Source organism: Phalaenopsis equestris, unplaced genomic scaffold (genome assembly GCF_001263595.1).
Source record: "Phalaenopsis equestris unplaced genomic scaffold, ASM126359v1 Scaffold234130, whole genome shotgun sequence".
NCBI lineage: Eukaryota > Viridiplantae > Streptophyta > Magnoliopsida > Asparagales > Orchidaceae > Phalaenopsis > Phalaenopsis equestris.
Genome location: NW_018252054.1, coordinates 69,618 through 86,725, shown reverse-complemented (window position 1 = coordinate 86,725; position 17,108 = coordinate 69,618). Strand labels below are relative to the sequence as shown.

Genomic DNA, 17,108 nt, shown 5'->3' with positions numbered 1-17,108 from the left:
GGTTTCATTAACAATTGATGATGCATGGATTTACGACACCCCCATAGTGAGATGGTCATGCCCAGTTAACACCATCGCGACAGCAAGTTTACAGGTCTAACTTAATGGAGAATGGAGAATAGAATTACAAGGGTCTTTGGGATTCTTATGGAAGAGTTTTGCGGGACAAAAGTCTTCAAATCAAGGTCCACTCTATGTTAAAGGATTGCCTTGAGCTTACCAAAATACATACCGGGAATTCTATCATTGCTTTAGCTTATGAAGCAGCATTCAATTCTGCATGAGCTAATTTATATTGGTTAATAAGCTTCATATTCACCCACAAGAACCTTTTTCTAGTGGAGAATTCTCTACAACGCCATCCCCACTCGTGTTTGGCTCATCAGGAGGGGCCCCAATAAGGTCACGAAATGCCCTTGGAGATCCAACCAAGCAGAGGACAGCAACCACATTCTTTCTAAATTTTTGCTTTTATGCAAGGTATTTTGGAGCCTTGGGGCATCAAGATACCCGCGTTCAACACTTTTGATGAGGCGGTCGAAAAGCTAAGCAAGCTCCAAGGAAATAGTGTTGCACCGCTTCGATGCATATGCTACATCGTTCACTTTTGTTGGTGTACCCGTAACGCCAAAACTCATCATGCTACTCACAATAATCCTACTGTCATTACTTCCACTATCTTAGAAACGCTAACGAAGACATACATTTACCTTTTCTGAGAGCAATGGGATGCCAGCCGACCACGTGGGCCAGTTTCCTCTACCCTTTTCTGGCATCCTCCCCCTCCCGAATGGCTTAAAATTAACGTCGACGGAGCTCTCCTACCCTATTGAACAACCTGCATTGGATGCATCATTCGAGATGATCAAGGCTGCGATATTATTGCTACGGGACATCATTTCAGCATTGGGACAGCACTCAAGCGGAGCTTCAAGCCATTAAATCAATCCAAGAGATTTGCCAACTGTGGATGCAAGAATGCAAAGGGCATATCATCAAAAATGACAACACACTAATATCAGCACTTTTTAGTATTGATATGAATAGAATTTTGGAGCCATCGACCACTTGAGACACCAAATCTCGCCTTTCTTTTGCCTTTTAAGCAAGTATTATTTGTACATATCCCCAGAGATTGTAATAGGGCCGCTCACTTTTGTGTCAAGTGTGCAAATAATGGTTCTTTCGTTTTGTTGCATATAGGTGAAGATAAGGAACTTTCTACTATACTTGTAGATGACAGAGCTCATTTTTGTACATCCTACATACGCACATAAGCATAGTTTTTATAACTTTTTGATATATTAATGCAAATGCATATTTTTACGGAACATACTGATGAACGTATACCTAAAAGTCAAAAGGTTGTGTATATCGAACATTATGGCTAATCAACATAGCATATTATAGATGCATGTGATTTCAATATGTGTTTCACCTTTGTAATAGTTGGATGGGATGGTGGTGCACATGATACTCAGATCTTAGATTTTGTTGTACGAAATAGCCATTATCATTTTCCAATATCTCTTCAAGATTAATATGCAAACAAATAAATTTTATAGCTTATTTTATAATGTGTATTATTAAATAAATTCTATGTAAGAAAATATTATCTAGCTGACGCTAGTTATCCTTTATAGCATGGGTTTCTTAAGTCACATCCTCAAACGGATATCACATCCCAGATTTTGGACGGGCAAGCAAAATAGTTTGTGGGAGAAAAGAAGTATTTAACAAAAGACATTCTTTTTTATGAGGGGTTATTTAAAGAATGCTTGATATATGGAAAAAAAAAAGAGTCATTCTTCAAAATATACATGCATATCCTTTCAAGAAGTAGATGAAGAATGTGGTTGTGTGCTTGTGTTATGTCGGAATCCTAACCTAAGGGCAATTTTATCTTTCATACGCCTAAGAATAATTTAGTCTTTTATTATTATCATTGTTAGATATAAATAGATTAATTATGTTTAGGGTTAGGTTTATGCATGAGAATGAGTTGTAAGACTTAGGTTTAGGGTTTGGGAGAGATTTCCTATCTCTCGAATTGTAGGAATTTGAATAAATCGCCTACCTCTCGAATTGTAGGTGTTTATCATTGTATTTTTCTTGAGTTGTTTGGATTATTGAAAAAAAAATTGTGATTTCCCTAGTTTCTTGAAATAATCATGCCAATTTCTGCCTCGAATCGTATCAAATTAGTATTAAAGCAAAATTTTTGGGAAACAATGTTCGGGATCGTCATGCAATTGCGATTAAAGCTTGCATGGAGGATCGCGGCATACAGATGATTTTGTGACTTCGCCTCATAAAACAATCGTGATTGGAGCTAACAGAAAAAAATCGCGGCATACCTAGACCTGAAACTCACCTCCTTCATCGTCGTACTCGCGCGAAGCAGTAGCCATTAGGGCTACGGATATGAGGTAATGGCTTACAGTGAAGAGCCGCATGTATTCTCCTCCATCCACTCTGCCCTCGAGATCCTGTCGCGACCAAGCTAGCTGCAAAAGCAACTACGGGGTCATGGCATTGGCATACCGACAATCAAAACTCCCATCCGGAAGCGCAATTTTTATGTTGTAGTTCCGTCTTCGAAAAAACCGCAAATAGAGCCAGCAAAAGGATAGTCAAGCCTGAACCACGACGATTAGTGTCATAGTTTTCTGATTTAGCAAAGAATTATTTAAAAATTGCATTTCAAGGTATAGTCACTTGTCAGACGAATGAAACAACTGAAATTTTTGGAATTTCAGAGTTGGCACCGCAGAAAATAGCAATTCGACAAATCATATCGGCCTTATCTCACGATACATACGAGATCCAGGAATTTTGGGAAATCATTGACGGCATTTTAATGCATGGGTGCTTCCGTCTTCTGCGATCGAAAATTTCTCATGAATAATGGTAGAAAATAAAATAGAAGATTTGGAGAAAAAATTGGAGGAAGAGGTGGGGTAACTTAAATTCAGGATAGAAGAAAGGTTTTCTGCCATTGACAACCGATTCGAGAGCTTGGAGGAGATGCTAAGGAAGCTTATTAATTGCAATCCATGACCCCATCAAGGGTTCAGTTTGCAAACCCTACCCAAGGGTCGACCGGAGATTCATTGGCTAAATCTAAAGGAAAAGAGATTGGACGAGGGGAATAAGAGGAGGAAAGCATCCAACTACAGGAACATCCTCTCATGACTCTGATTGGGGTAGATGGTTGAGAAGTTAAGGTTAGGAAGTTGAAGATGCCATGAGGAAGACGCATAATAGAGGGTGTAAAGGGTGGAGCAATACTTCTCTATGAATGAGCTAGATGGGGGCAGGAGAAACTCATGGAGGCAGGGATATGTTTGGATGAGAACTCTAGCTGGTTTTAGTGGAGGGAGGCTAGATAAGATATTCGATCAGTTCAATGGAAGAATTTAAGGATTGTTTATTGGAACGTTTCTGAGTCATTCGAAAAGGAAACATATACGAACAATTCAATGTCTTGACTCAGAAGAGGACTGTCATAGAATATAAGAAGAGAAATGAGCTATTGTCGGAACTGCTAAGGGGGATTTTTGAGGAAAATTTCATGAAGGGCCTAAAATCCAACATATGGGCAGCACTCTGATTATTGAGACCAAAGGAATTGAAGAAGATTGTGGAGCTATCCCAGATGGTGGAGGACAAAAAACCAGATGAAGAAGGCCGACAAGAGCAACACAAATGGAGTGTTGAAACAAACTTTGACAACCACAACGATACCAAAAGCTCAAACAGCGTAAGTCCAAAGAGAGGTTGCACAAGATAAGAATAATTGGCCACGACTGGGAGCGACACTCAAGCGCCTTACAGAGACAAGATACATGGGGAGTTGATGTTAGAGGAGGGAGAGAATAACAGGAACAATGGGGTCAGACAATGATCAAGATAGGGGGTTTTACTCTCAACACATGGGAAAAAAGAATGGAGGGAGAGAAAGTTGGGGTGTTGATGCTAGGGTAGGAAGTGAGATAAAATACGATATGCTTATAGAAAGCAAAAAACACAAGATTATGAAAAGATCCACAAATAGAATGACATGTTCATTGAAAAGAGTTAAAAAAAAGAGATTAATAATTTGTCCTCATATCATGGCATACAATAATCACTCATTAACTATTGCATTTATTAATTGTTCTTTCAACTCAATCATATCTCCAACGATATCACAAACATTATGTGATATAGACAACCCCAATTGAAACTCATATGCTTCTGAAAGAACTGTCGACTGATTTTCGTCAGTACTATTAAAATCAATGTCATCTATTGTAAGATGACGTGAATATAATTGTGAAAAGCCATCAGCATGATTTTTTTGACAAATAAGGGCAGATACACATTTTTTCTTCAATAATCCAAACAACTCAAAAAGAATACATTGATAAACACCTAAAATTTAAGAGGTCGAAGATCTCTCCCAATTCCTACAATTCAAAAGTTAGGAAATGTCTCACAAACCCTAAATACATAAACCTAATTTTCTTGCTTGATTCTTGTTTTGAAAATCTATGATGAGATATATGACCATAAAGGCTCTTCTGGATGAATTTAGGTTGCTATGGTTTTTGACATATATGAATTTGGTATCAAGGCAACCAATATCACTTTATTTTTAAGTTATATGAACTTGGGGGTTCTTCTAGAGGGCCCTTTTGTCAATATGCATTTGTGACACATACAAGCTTGATAATAATTAGTTAAAGGCAACAAAGATCCCCTTATTCCTAGGCCATATTCATTAATTTATATTTTACTCTAATACATCATTTTTTTTAATCCTATTTTGGCATAAAGTTTGTAGTGTTTATTAACCTAAAATCAACCAACCATCAACCTTTCTGATTAAGGCGTAGGATAGCAATGATTTTTAAATTGAAAATAAAGACATACCTGAAAAGTTGGGGCATCCGAGCAGCAAGCAGACCTATTGCTTGGAAAGCAAAAGATTTAGCATCTTTAGCAATAGCATCTGGATGAAATTTAGCTTTCATATCAATTCAGCAATTTAGTATGAAAATCTAAAAAATAAATAAAATTGTATGATGCAAGAGCTTAACAATTTCTGGAAACTTGATAAGGGGAAAATAAATAAGAATAGCAGTGAACCTGTTTCAGCAAGTGAAGAGCCATCAAGTTGCCTCGAAATCGCATTCAGGATGACAGGACCCATAAGTTTTAATCGATCGATTAATGCCTGTGTAAGAAATAAAGAAGTTGATAGAGAAAACTATATAGTAAAATTACTGCTTCAAGGACTTCAATAGAAATGTTATTGAGCACTACCTCAATCAGGCTAAAACCCCCAACAAAAAATATGTAGTTTGAGCGTTAATAATGAAAAAAAAGTATTGTGTTGAATTGACAAGAAAATGTACAAATCAACTTTATATGTATGTTTTTAGATACATTTTATGATACAAGAGTTAACCCAAACCACAATAAGGAAAAGCTAATATTGTTAGCGAAAGCAAATACGCGGTTACAATCAAACACACTTGAAAGAAAAATTGCAATAAACACGACACAAACTCACAATGGGGCTTGATTCATGGATGGTGGAGGTCAGCTAGGTAGTCGAGGAGCGGAGGTAGGTGTCTGAAATGGGTTTTGGGTGGTAGGAACAGCAAGATGGGCCCAAATTACGTTCTGCGGAGGGCTAGGACAGCGAGGAGCAATGAAAGGGAGGGGTTTTGGACTGGGAGTGATGCGGGAAGGTTGGGGAAGGGTGGAGGCGGCTGTTTGGGATGTCAGCAAGGCTGGGAAAGGAGGGAGACGGCAGGAAATGGGTAAACTCTATGAAAAAAACAACAATAGTTGTTGTGTTGGGTGGCTGCAGCAGGGACAGAGCAGCCGAGAGCAACGTGAGAGAGATGTTGAAAGGAAAAAGAAAGATAATCACCACCTAGGAAAAGAGATATAGATGGAGCACCAATCAAACCCTCGAATACAGCTCTCTAAGGAAGAAATGGACACTAAAAGTTGTTCTGAACAGAAACATGACAGAACCTCCTCTTCCAAACTCCAATACAACACATATATAGAAAAGAACTAAGGAATGAAAGATAATTGAAATGAAAGCATATGAAAGAAAAACAGAATTGCTTCGGCCCGTCTCCCACAATAGTGAATCCTGCGGTATTGCAGCAACTACATTACAGCGGAAATGTTTATGTGAAAAGCTCCCCGCATCAATCTCCCGATTATGGGGGAGCTTTGACCCATCTATCAAAATTTCTTATCTTCTCATGGTATGGTGTCTGGTTAGCCACATTAAAGGTGACAGAAACGTTATAATCTCTGAGAGTCAAGTTGTTGTCGTTGACATTCCAAAGCACATCTTGATAGAATAGGTATCCATTCTGTTTTGTCATAATCACAACTGAAAGTGTATGTGCATGGATATCCTCACGAACCAACCTTGTGGCCTCCCCCTCCCTCTTCGAATCAAACTACCACGCTCATCGGCTACCTCTTCCTGTGTCTTTTCTTCACGTTCCGTCAATTGTTTCCTCAAAGATATGATTCGATTTTGAGTGTGGCGGGTAGAAAGATGTGTGTATGGGTGATGTAGGGCTGAAAAAAAAAATGATGAGTGAAGATAGGGTTGGGTATTGGTGAAGGCTAGAAACCCTATGATAGGACTAGAGTTAGGCTAAATTTGATACCAAAGTTAACCCAAACCACAATAAGAGAAGTTAATATTATTGTTTAAAGCAAATATTCAATTACGATCTAACACATGCAAAAGAAATTACAACAAACATGAAACAAGTTGGCACTGGGGCTCCATAGATGCGTCATAGAGGTCAGCTAGGTGGTCGAAGAGTGAAGGTAACTGGCTAAAATGAGTTCTAGGTGGTTGGAATAGCAAAAGGAGATGTTGGAATTGTGTTGGCAATGAAGCGGGGGCTGGGACACCAAGGAGCAGCGAAGGAAAAGAGTTGTGGACTGCAAGGCAGCAAGATGAGTGTTGTACGGTGTGGTAGGTTTCAATCCAAATGGCAGCAAGTCAGAATGATGTTGGACAGCAGGAAAATAGCAGTTTTCCTGATGGCGACAATGAGGATCGGTAACTGAGAGTGATGCGGGAAGGTTCGGGAAGGGTGAGGGTTGTGTCGGATGTGCGCGAGGTGAAGAAGGGGGGAGGCACCTGAAAATGGGGAAACTGTAAGGAAAAAACAGTAATGGTTGTTGTCCTGGGTGGCTGCAGCAGGGACAAAGCAGTCGGGAGCGACGTGAGAGGGATGTGGAAAAGGATAAGAAAGATAATCACCACCTTGGCAAAGAGATACAGCAGGCGTACCACCAAACCTTCAGATATAGCCCTCGAAGAGAGAAAGGGATGCCGACAACTGGCCTAAATAGAAACACAACAAAGCCTCCTATTCCAAAACCTATTACAACACATATACAAGAAATGACTAAAAATGAATGAAGGATGATAGGAAAGAAAGCATAAGAAAAGAAAACAAAACTGTTTTGGCACATCTCCTGCGGTACTACAGTATCAAAAATATTTGCGCGGGAAGCTCCCGCATCAATTCTATTTGAAGTCCACAGCTTCATGCACTTTCAGCACTCTCCTAAGGAAGCTAAAACACGAAGTTATTGAAAGAACAGTTTTTAATTCACAAACCACCATGAAAATTCAATACCAAACTTGTTCATCAATCATCATCACAGGTCAACAGCTGCAGGCACACCTTCACACAGCCACCATCCCCAACCACCCAACCCCAACATCAAGTCTTCTAATCACCATCCTCTTCCACTTTCATGGCTAAAATCTTTCTATCCCACATAATGTGCTCCTCGTCCTTCCTCAGTTCACTCCATATCCTCCATTCCCTTTATCCTTTTACCTCTTTTAATCTCCCCTCCATCCCTCACTCACTTATTCAAATTCCTCCCACTGAAGGTCTCCTCTCAACTCTATAATCTTTGTTGATCTATGCTTTCCTGATCCCTTCGAATCGCAACTTTCCCTCCTCTCTACATCTATATTGCCCATACCTTTTCCTTAACACAGTTAGGTCCCTTCAACATAGACCCAAGTACTAAAATATGTGCAAATTGGTACTGCAAGAGTAACATTTAAAATTTTATATCAAAGTAATTAAAAAATTGCATAACACTTTATTGAACAAAAGCGAATTTAATTACCCAAAGAAAGAAAATGAACTAAATTTATTAGTTTGTGCATACATGTTTAAACACCCAGACAGTAAACTCCATTCCCAACTGTTTCAGTCTTGATGTTGTCCCGCTTCCTATCACAGGAAAACATGTACTTTATTTACAGACTTGTGAAGGTCAATTTCAACATGAGCTTCGTGATGGAATAATGACAACAAAATAACTAAAGAAAGCTTCTGAAAAGAAATGGAGTTAACACCCATTACAGCAGTAATGCTTGATTCGTATGCAATAACACTGGAAAGTAAACTCTAGCAAATGTTTTAAACTGAAATAAATTTTCAAATTTGTAAGGAGCTTCATGTACACTCCTGCAAACTGAGATACGTGTTTCTACATGAAATAAAACTTTAATAGTCTGGCATACATGCCTCAAACCATTGCTGCAGTTCAAATACAAAATACCATAAAAAATAAACCATGTTTATTTTTTTTAAATAAAAAACAATCTTGATCAGAACACTTATCAACAATAAAATCTTGCATCATCGCAGTTTCAAATTTGCTTAATGCATCAGAAATCATTGCACATTATACGTAGTAGATTTTCACCAAATAATATACAGACTTCTTTAAATTGAAGTATTGAACTTCAGCAAAATTAAGTATTTTGACATGAAACATGAGCTATGAATGGCACAAGTCAAACTGAGACCCTTTGAGCTCAATCTCGTTCGTATCTTTTCTAATAAAGTTCAAATCAAGCTTGAAAATTACTCAAATTTTAAAATCTTGCTCAATCTGTTATATAAGTTTCTTTTTGAGTACAAGATGAACTCATGTTTACATTGAGCCTAACTAATAATACGTAGGATGCTAATTTAAATATATAGCCTTATTACAAAATATAATCTGTGCACAATTTTCCAATAAAATTGCCTAAAGTCATCAAGTATTTTTACTAATATTTTATAAATTTTAAATTTAACACAAAACAAACTTCATTTTAATATATTCATTTAGCTATTTGCTTAGAGTTATCATCATTATTAATACTCATGTAACTAATAATATAGCAGAGAGGTTAATTTTTCTCTTAGCTTAAAAAAACATTTTTATTAAGGGTCTTTTTCTCTTGCAACTAGGCTAAAAAATTTTCGATGAGATAATAAAAAAAACCAGAAAGGCTTTCAGAACTCTGTATAGCATTGATGCATGATTCCCCTTCTCTACTCTCTCACTAGTTTGTCTCTCTCCTCATTCTATCTCTAAGACTCTCTCCCCATATCATCTTCAAACATACTAATCTTATAGGTTACTTCCAATTCACTCTCCATTACCCACTCTTGTCATGTCCTCTTACTTATTTCCCTCTGGTCCCCTCACTTCATAAATTCTCTTCCGGCATTATTCTTCCCTTATTTTAATTCTCACTACTTCTCAAACCCATATGGCATCTTTATGTTACAAACACCACAACCCTATTAGGAAATCATAGAAGATTTGTGGTGAAAGAGAGGCAAAAAAGAGGGAAACAAGGACAAGAGGAGAATCATGAACACAACTTAAGAGGAGTGAAAAGCATGTCAAACATCATTCTATATAATAATCATTGTTTACTTTTTGCATGACCTCTTCATCTCTATTAAGAATAGAAAATCATAAAAGACGAAACTAATAATCAAATTTAGCATAAACAGCTTACAAATCATAATATTAAACTTGCAACTAAAATAAAGATTAAAAAATCATAAGAAAATAATAACAAAAAAATCAACTGCCCTTAATATAACACAGCGTAATCAAAAGTACACTTTGGGGGCAAACTGAAGAAATGTATTGGCGATGTACATTCTTACATGTGAAACACAAGCATATAGCACATGTGTCGCATTGCCCTACCACATCTCATCAATAGTTGCATGCACTTAAGTTAGCGCAAAAAAAAGTTTTAATTCATATTTCAATTTTCTATTAAGCATCTACCATAATAACTACGGAGAAACATTTGTTTGTTATTTATCATAACCATTACGTTGTTACTTATTAGTTATCTTGTAATAACAGAAATAATAATATTATTATTATTATTATTATTATTAAATGAATAAAAATGAGAAGTGCAGCCATTTGGAGGGACGCATCCCTTCGGATCAAACATATGATATCGTTCGATCATCTCTTCATTTGAACCATCGAATAGAAGCGAAAGAAGCGAACGAGAGAAAGCGGGAGATATTGAGAAGTTATTGTGCCTAGCCGAAGAAGGAAGAAGGAGAAAAAGAGAAGTCGAAGTAAGGGTTTTGCGGCACTGTCCAAACCTGAGGAAAGGGACGTCGAGTGTTGAGGGCTTATCCAGATCGAGCAGCGATCAAAGAGGATGAAGGGAGTCGAAACCTCTGCATGCGCTGCTTTGTTGAGGGGAGTTGAAGCCAAAGAAGGAAGAGAGAATCTTCCTGCGGTGCTCGTGTACAGGAAGAATAAGAGAAGATGACTCGCACTTCTCTGCATTTAATCCAGGCTAAAGGAAGATAGAGGAACGGTAATCAGCGTACTCCATTGGATTGCGCTGCAATCGAAGAAGAAGAAAGGAAGGGAGCTCACACAATTGAGCTGAAGGCAGGACAAAGAAGCAAGGAACAATCTTTTTCGCATGAGAGTCAAGGCAGGCCAAACAATATATGAAGGTAAGAATATATATTTTAGTTAATTAGTATATTATTTTATACGAGAGTATGTGATTATGAGTTTGATAAAATAAGTGTTAATAGAAAGTTATTTGAATCAGGAACAAATTTATCAAAATTCTGAATTTTACGAAAGAAGTAACACAATTTTCAAGTGAAAAGGAAAAGGAAGATTGTCGAGCACCCAAAAGATTTTGAGGTACGTTGGGTTTCATTAAATTGATTAATGAATTTATTATGTGTGTGAGGGTATTTTATTAAATAATATTAATGGAAAGTCTTTAGAAATCAAGACTCAAATAATTAGGAATTTCAACTTTGAAGGAGAAGTTTGTGAAGCAAGCAAGGGAGGAGATCAAACTCAAAACCTATGAGATAAAAAGTTAAGTCTTCTGGTGTTATTGAAATTAATAATATAATTAGTTAAAGTAACGTTATTAAATTTTCTTACTGTTCATAAGTGAGGATGAACCTAAAAAAATCTTGGGATTTGAAGGAGATAAAGGAACCTAAAGCTAAAAGATGTTAACATTTTAATAATTCTTTTATATGTAAATATAAGTTTCTTTAGGATATAGAACTTAGTTATATGCATATTTAATTGGTCTACGTGATAAGAAGCGAAGTGAAGCATTAAGTATTTCAAAGGTCTTTTAAAGCTAAGGTGAGTAATTATTTTCTTATATGTATTAAATTTAAAGCTTATTAAATAAATAATTAGAAAGAATTCTTAATGTTAAAAAAAAAAAAAGGAAATAACTAAAATGAAAGGAAATAAAAGTTAAAAATTTAAGAAATGCAAGATTACCCCCAGGAGGTACTAGTAGGGGATGTAATGTACTCGTGCACATTAAAGGAATGGTAAAAGTGTGTCTTGTAGTGCAAATTAAGGGTGCCTTCAAGCACATTTTGAAAGTGACTTCGGACACATTTTTTTATGATATCTTCAGGCATGACAATAATTTTATTATGACTTTTAAAAAGGTTTAGAACAGTAATTACTTAAAGTGGAACGGGAAGAGCTAAAACTAAAATTTTAGTGAACTTTTTTGTATTTTTCTTTGATCATTCATCCATAACATAGCATAAGAAATTTAATGCATATTAGATTATAATTGTTCACTAAGTTGCACTTAATGTTTTCTTTCAAGAGAAGAAAAACTTTTGGGGATATGTCAGATAAGAGAGATTTTGTTTACCAGAGGAACATTGCTTCTAGGTAGAATTCTTATGAGGAAAGTTTCTTTTTATTGTTCTTTCAGACAATGATATTATGTTTAATATTGGCTTGAGATGTTAGTTTTGAATGTTATTGTTTCTGATTAATTTAAAAATTATTGCAATTTGTGGATTATTGACACTTTTATATGTATTCGAAGGTTTTTTTAAGAAAAATGTAATAGCGTCTGACCATTATTTCCGTCTTAGGTAATTCTAAGCACCGAGTCGAGTCGTGACAAAAATGGTATCAGAGACAGATTATGTTAGATCATGATCTAAAAGAGTCATTAGAATGATTACTTTAATTCATAAGTAATGTTGATAAAGAATTCAATCGTATCTAATTATAATCTCTTTCATGTTATTTCATAAATATGGAAAATCAGGGGGATGATTCTAAAGATGATAGAGTAGAAGTTGTTACACCCCCGCAAGTTTCTATAAATGCAGATGCATATACCGAGATGATGACTGTAGTAACTCATATGATTAAGAACTCTCAGGCTCAGGTCAGTTCCAATGGAGGGGGTCTGATGAATAAGTACCTGAAATTATTTCAGGACATGAGACCACCTCTTTATTCTGGAGAAGAAGGTCCAATGGATGCTGAAAACTGGTTGTTGTGAGTAGAGAAGATCTTCGATGGATTGTACTGTCCTCTTGAGAGGATGGTTATATTGGCAACTTTTGCATTGGAGGGAGAAGCAGAGAGATGGCATGGACAGTTGCAAAGGAAATTTGGTGGTAAAGCCAGTCATAAGATTCTGTGGGGCGAGTTCGTGAGCACCTTCAAAGACTGATATGTACCATTGTTTGTCAGGAGACAAATGCAGAACAAGTTTATCAGGTTGGTCAAGGGTGATCGCTCGATTATGCAAAATAAAGTTGGATTCGCCATGCTCTCTGGTTATGCACCACAGTTGATCCCTAATGCAGAGAAGTGCCACCGATTTTTGTCTAGGCTAAGGAATATGGTTAGGCAGTCATTGATTCCTCTTGGAATTGATGATTACTTTGTTCTGGTGGAAAGAGCTAGAAGGAATGAGCTGGATCTGAAGGCTACTCAGATGAAGGGCATTCAGAAGAGAAGAAATTCAAAGGGATCCAAGTTTCCTCAAGGCTCTCAGAGGTAGTCTTTTCAGTCAGTCGGTATAAGTGCTAAGAAGACTAGATCCAACAGCGTTGACACTCAGTTTGACGCAAAGAAATGTGACAAGTGTGAAAGGTCTCACAAGAGTGAGTGTCTATCTGGATCGAATTCTTACTTTTGGTGCCACTAACTAGGACACATGGCGAAGAATTGTTCTAAATTGGGTTAGAAGGCTCCAACGGAATCCGAGACTAGCACTGCACCACCTCAGAAGAGCTATGGTAGACCGAGGGCAGTTGAATTTTCAGGATCAGTGCCTAATATAGGTCAGATTCAGCAGAATGTTTAGTCTTTAAGCATCTTAAAATTCATGGCATGCCATACACAAAACAAGGGCATAAATATATTAATATATTAACTTTAAATGCTTAATGTTATAATTTTAAATGATATGTATCATATATCTTCATAGAAGGCCAATAAGAGTGCTATTTGATTTGTGAGCATCACATTGTTTTACAGTTGATGAACTGGCTAAAACGATGCAATTGAATGTCATTCTTGTGATACTATTAGTTAAAATGTTAAACGGTACTTTTATGGAAGTTGAACAATCATGTGAGGTGAAGCTTATGATTGGTGGAAAGGGTTTCAATACCCAACTTATTGTGTTGTCTTCGGTGGAATTTGATGTGATATTAGGCATAGATTGGATGTCTGAAAAACTGTCATTATTGATTGCAATAAGAAAACCGTTAAAATAAATGTACTTGGGGAGGCAGAAGATAATTTTTTTTTGTGACAAAGAGCTGGCATCTATGATAATTACCTAGCATGAAAGCTTGCAAATTATTGAATCATGGAAGAGTTTTCTTGCTCGGGTGACAAATACTTATAAGGAAGTGAAGACTTATATTCCAATGGTAAAAGAATAACCTGAGTTGTTTCTTGATGACTTGTCAAAGCTACCACCAGTGCAAGAGATTGATTTCACTATTGAGTCTGTATCCAAGGCACCCTACATAATGGTAGTTAAAAGAGTTGCAGGAGCTAAAGAACCTCACTTTGGGGAGCTCCAATGTTATTTGTGATGAAGAATGATGGGAGCTTCAACCTGTGCCTTGATTACAGGGAGTTGAATAAGCTTACTGTTAAAAATAAATATCCAATGTCGAGTATTAACGATTTATTTAATCAGTTGGAAGGGGCTTCAGTATTTTCAAATATTGATCTGAGGTTAGGCTATCACCAGGTGAGAATTAAAAAAGAAGGCATAGCGAAGGCTATTTTCAGAACCAGATATGGGCAATATGAATTTGTGGTGATGTCATTTGGACTGAACAATGCACCGGCAGTTTTTATGAACCCGATGAACAGGGCCTTCAAACAGTTTCTGAATACTTTTGTAATATTCTTTATAGTAGATATTCAGATATATTCAAGAGATGAAGTAAGTCATGTAGATCATTTATGTGTGTGCTACAAATTTTGAAGGAGAATACACTTTATGCTAAATTTTCTACGTGTGAATTTTGGCTTAAAAGTGTGGCTTTTCTTAGGCACATTATCAGTGGATATGGCATATCTATAGATCAGAACAAGGTGAAGACAATTACAGATTGACCAATACCTACTACAGTCACTGAGGTCAGAAGTTTTCTAAGTCTGGCAGGTTATAACAGGAGGTTAGTTGAGGAGTGTTCACAAATTGCTATGTCGTTATCAAGGTTGACTCAGAAGGCGGTGAAGTTTGAATGGTCATATCGTTATGAAGAGGCTTTTTAGAAGCTGGAGATTTGTTAAATGTCTTCTTCAGTATTAGTCATTCCATCAAGTTCTGATGAATTTCAGTTTTTCAATGATGCGTTTTGAGAGGTTTGTGTTGTGTACTTATGCAGCATGGTAAGGTCATTGCATATGCATCACATCAATTAAGAAATCATGACAGGAACTATCCTACGCATGACTTGGAGCTTGCTGCGGTTGTATTTGCACTAAAATCTAAAGGAATTATTTGTACTAAATTAGATGTGAAGTTTTTATAGACCACCAGAATTTTAAATATATCACTCAGAAAGAGTTGAACCTAATACAGAAGAGATAGCTGTAATTTATTAAAGATTATGACTTAGATATTCAGTATCATCTAGGGAAGGCAGATATTGTGGCAGATTCGTTGAGTAGGAAAGCTTCAGGCAATTTGAATTATTATTTACTCAACAAGAACAGTTAATTAAAAATCTAGAGAGACGAAGGTTGATTATAGTTGATTATGGTGATGATAATATAGTTCAGTTATATCAGTTGACAGCGCGGCCAACTTTAAAGGACAGAATTGAAGATTCTCTAACTAGAGATAGCGGTATTCACAAAATCCTAGAGCAGGTTAAGAAAGGCAATTTAGAAAAGTATGAGCTAGATTAGGATGGTTTATTGAGACGTAAAAGCAGGATTTATGTTCCAGATGTTGATGACCTAAGAAAAGAAATTATAGATAAAGCACATTTATCTGGATATACTTTTTACCCAGGGAGATAAAATGTATCAAGATCTCAAATAAACGTTTTGGTGGCCAGGATTGAAGAGAAGTGTGCCAGAATTTGTGGCCAAGTGTCCATCATGTCAGCTAGTGAAGGCAGAGCATCAGCGTCCCGGAGGTCAATTGCAACATTTACCAATTCCAGAGTGGAAATTGGAGGAGATTGTGAATTATTTTGTGATTGGTTTGCCTATAACTTGTCAGGGTCGTGATGTCATATGGGTACTCATCGATCCACTAAGTTTGCTCATTTCTTACATATTAAACAGACAAATCCAATTGAGAAGCTGGCCAGAATATATGAGGATCAAATAACAAGGTTGTCTTGGGTGCTGATGTCTATTGTCTCTGACAGAGATGATAGGTTTACATCAAGATTATGGAAGAAAGTTCAGGAAACTTTGAGTACTCGGCCGATTTTTAGTACAGCATTTTACCCTCAGACAAATGATCGGTCAGAGTGGACTGTTCAAACCTTAAAGGTCTACTAAGGTTATGTGTTCTTGAACTTGGTAGAGGTTGGGAATCACATATACCTTTGATAGAGTTTGCTTATAATAACGATTACCAAACTAGCATTGTGATGCTCCATATGAAGCCTTTTATGGAAGGAAGTGCATAACACATTTAAGTTGGGTTGAAACAGGTGAAAGAAAGATCATTGGAGCTGATTTGGTTGATGATACTACTGAGAAGATTAGATTGATCAGAGACAGACTGAAAGCAGTAAAGGATAAACAGAGAAAATATTATGATGTCAAGCACGGACCAGTTGAGTTTGAAGTTTGAGAGTTTGTTTTTATCAATGTCAGTCCATTGAAAAGTGTGCAACGTTTTGGAAAGGATGGAAAATTGAGCAGTGGATGTGTTGGTCCTTTTGAGATTGTAGTGAGAATCGGGAAGATAGATTACAAATTGCCTTTACCAGCACATACACAATTGTGCATAATGTATTCCACATTTCTTCACTAAGAAAGTATATTACAGATGAAGCTAGTAGGGTGGTAGCAAACTCAGTTAATATTTAACCTGATTTGACTTATATTGAGGAACCTGAAAGGATTCTAGACTATGATGTGATAAAGCTATGGAATAGAGAGATTTCTTTTGGGAAGATTTTGCTGAAGCACGATTCAGAGAAGGGTGCTACATGTGAAAAGGTCTCTGAAATGCAAGAAAGATATCCAAACCTTTTTGGTTGAGGTATGTTGTTTTATTTTAACTCTTATTTCAGGACGATAAATTTTTTTTAGGAGGGGAAATTGTAATAATAGAAATAAAAAATAATGAAAATAATTATTTTATTAAATAAATAAAAATAAAAAGTGTAGTCGATTGGAGAGACGCATCCCTTTGGATCAAATATGATATCGTTTGATCATCACTTCATTTGAACCATCAAATAGAA

General features: G+C 36.6%; 1 protein-coding gene across 2 annotated transcripts in view; it reads right to left on the bottom strand.

The window, feature by feature from the left end:
• Window positions 1-17,108, bottom strand: part of LOC110038840 (proteasome-associated protein ECM29 homolog) — a 192,424-nt gene that overhangs the window by 146,664 nt on the left and 28,652 nt on the right. For both annotated transcript variants that reach the window (XM_020743756.1, XM_020743757.1), the window contains exons 9-11: window positions 8,233-8,297; window positions 5,134-5,221; window positions 4,918-4,996 (exon numbers count right to left, since the gene is read on the bottom strand). In XM_020743756.1, the coding sequence (XP_020599415.1) occupies window positions 4,918-4,996; window positions 5,134-5,221; window positions 8,233-8,297 (232 nt within the window). The remainder of the gene's footprint in view (window positions 1-4,917; window positions 4,997-5,133; window positions 5,222-8,232; window positions 8,298-17,108) is intronic.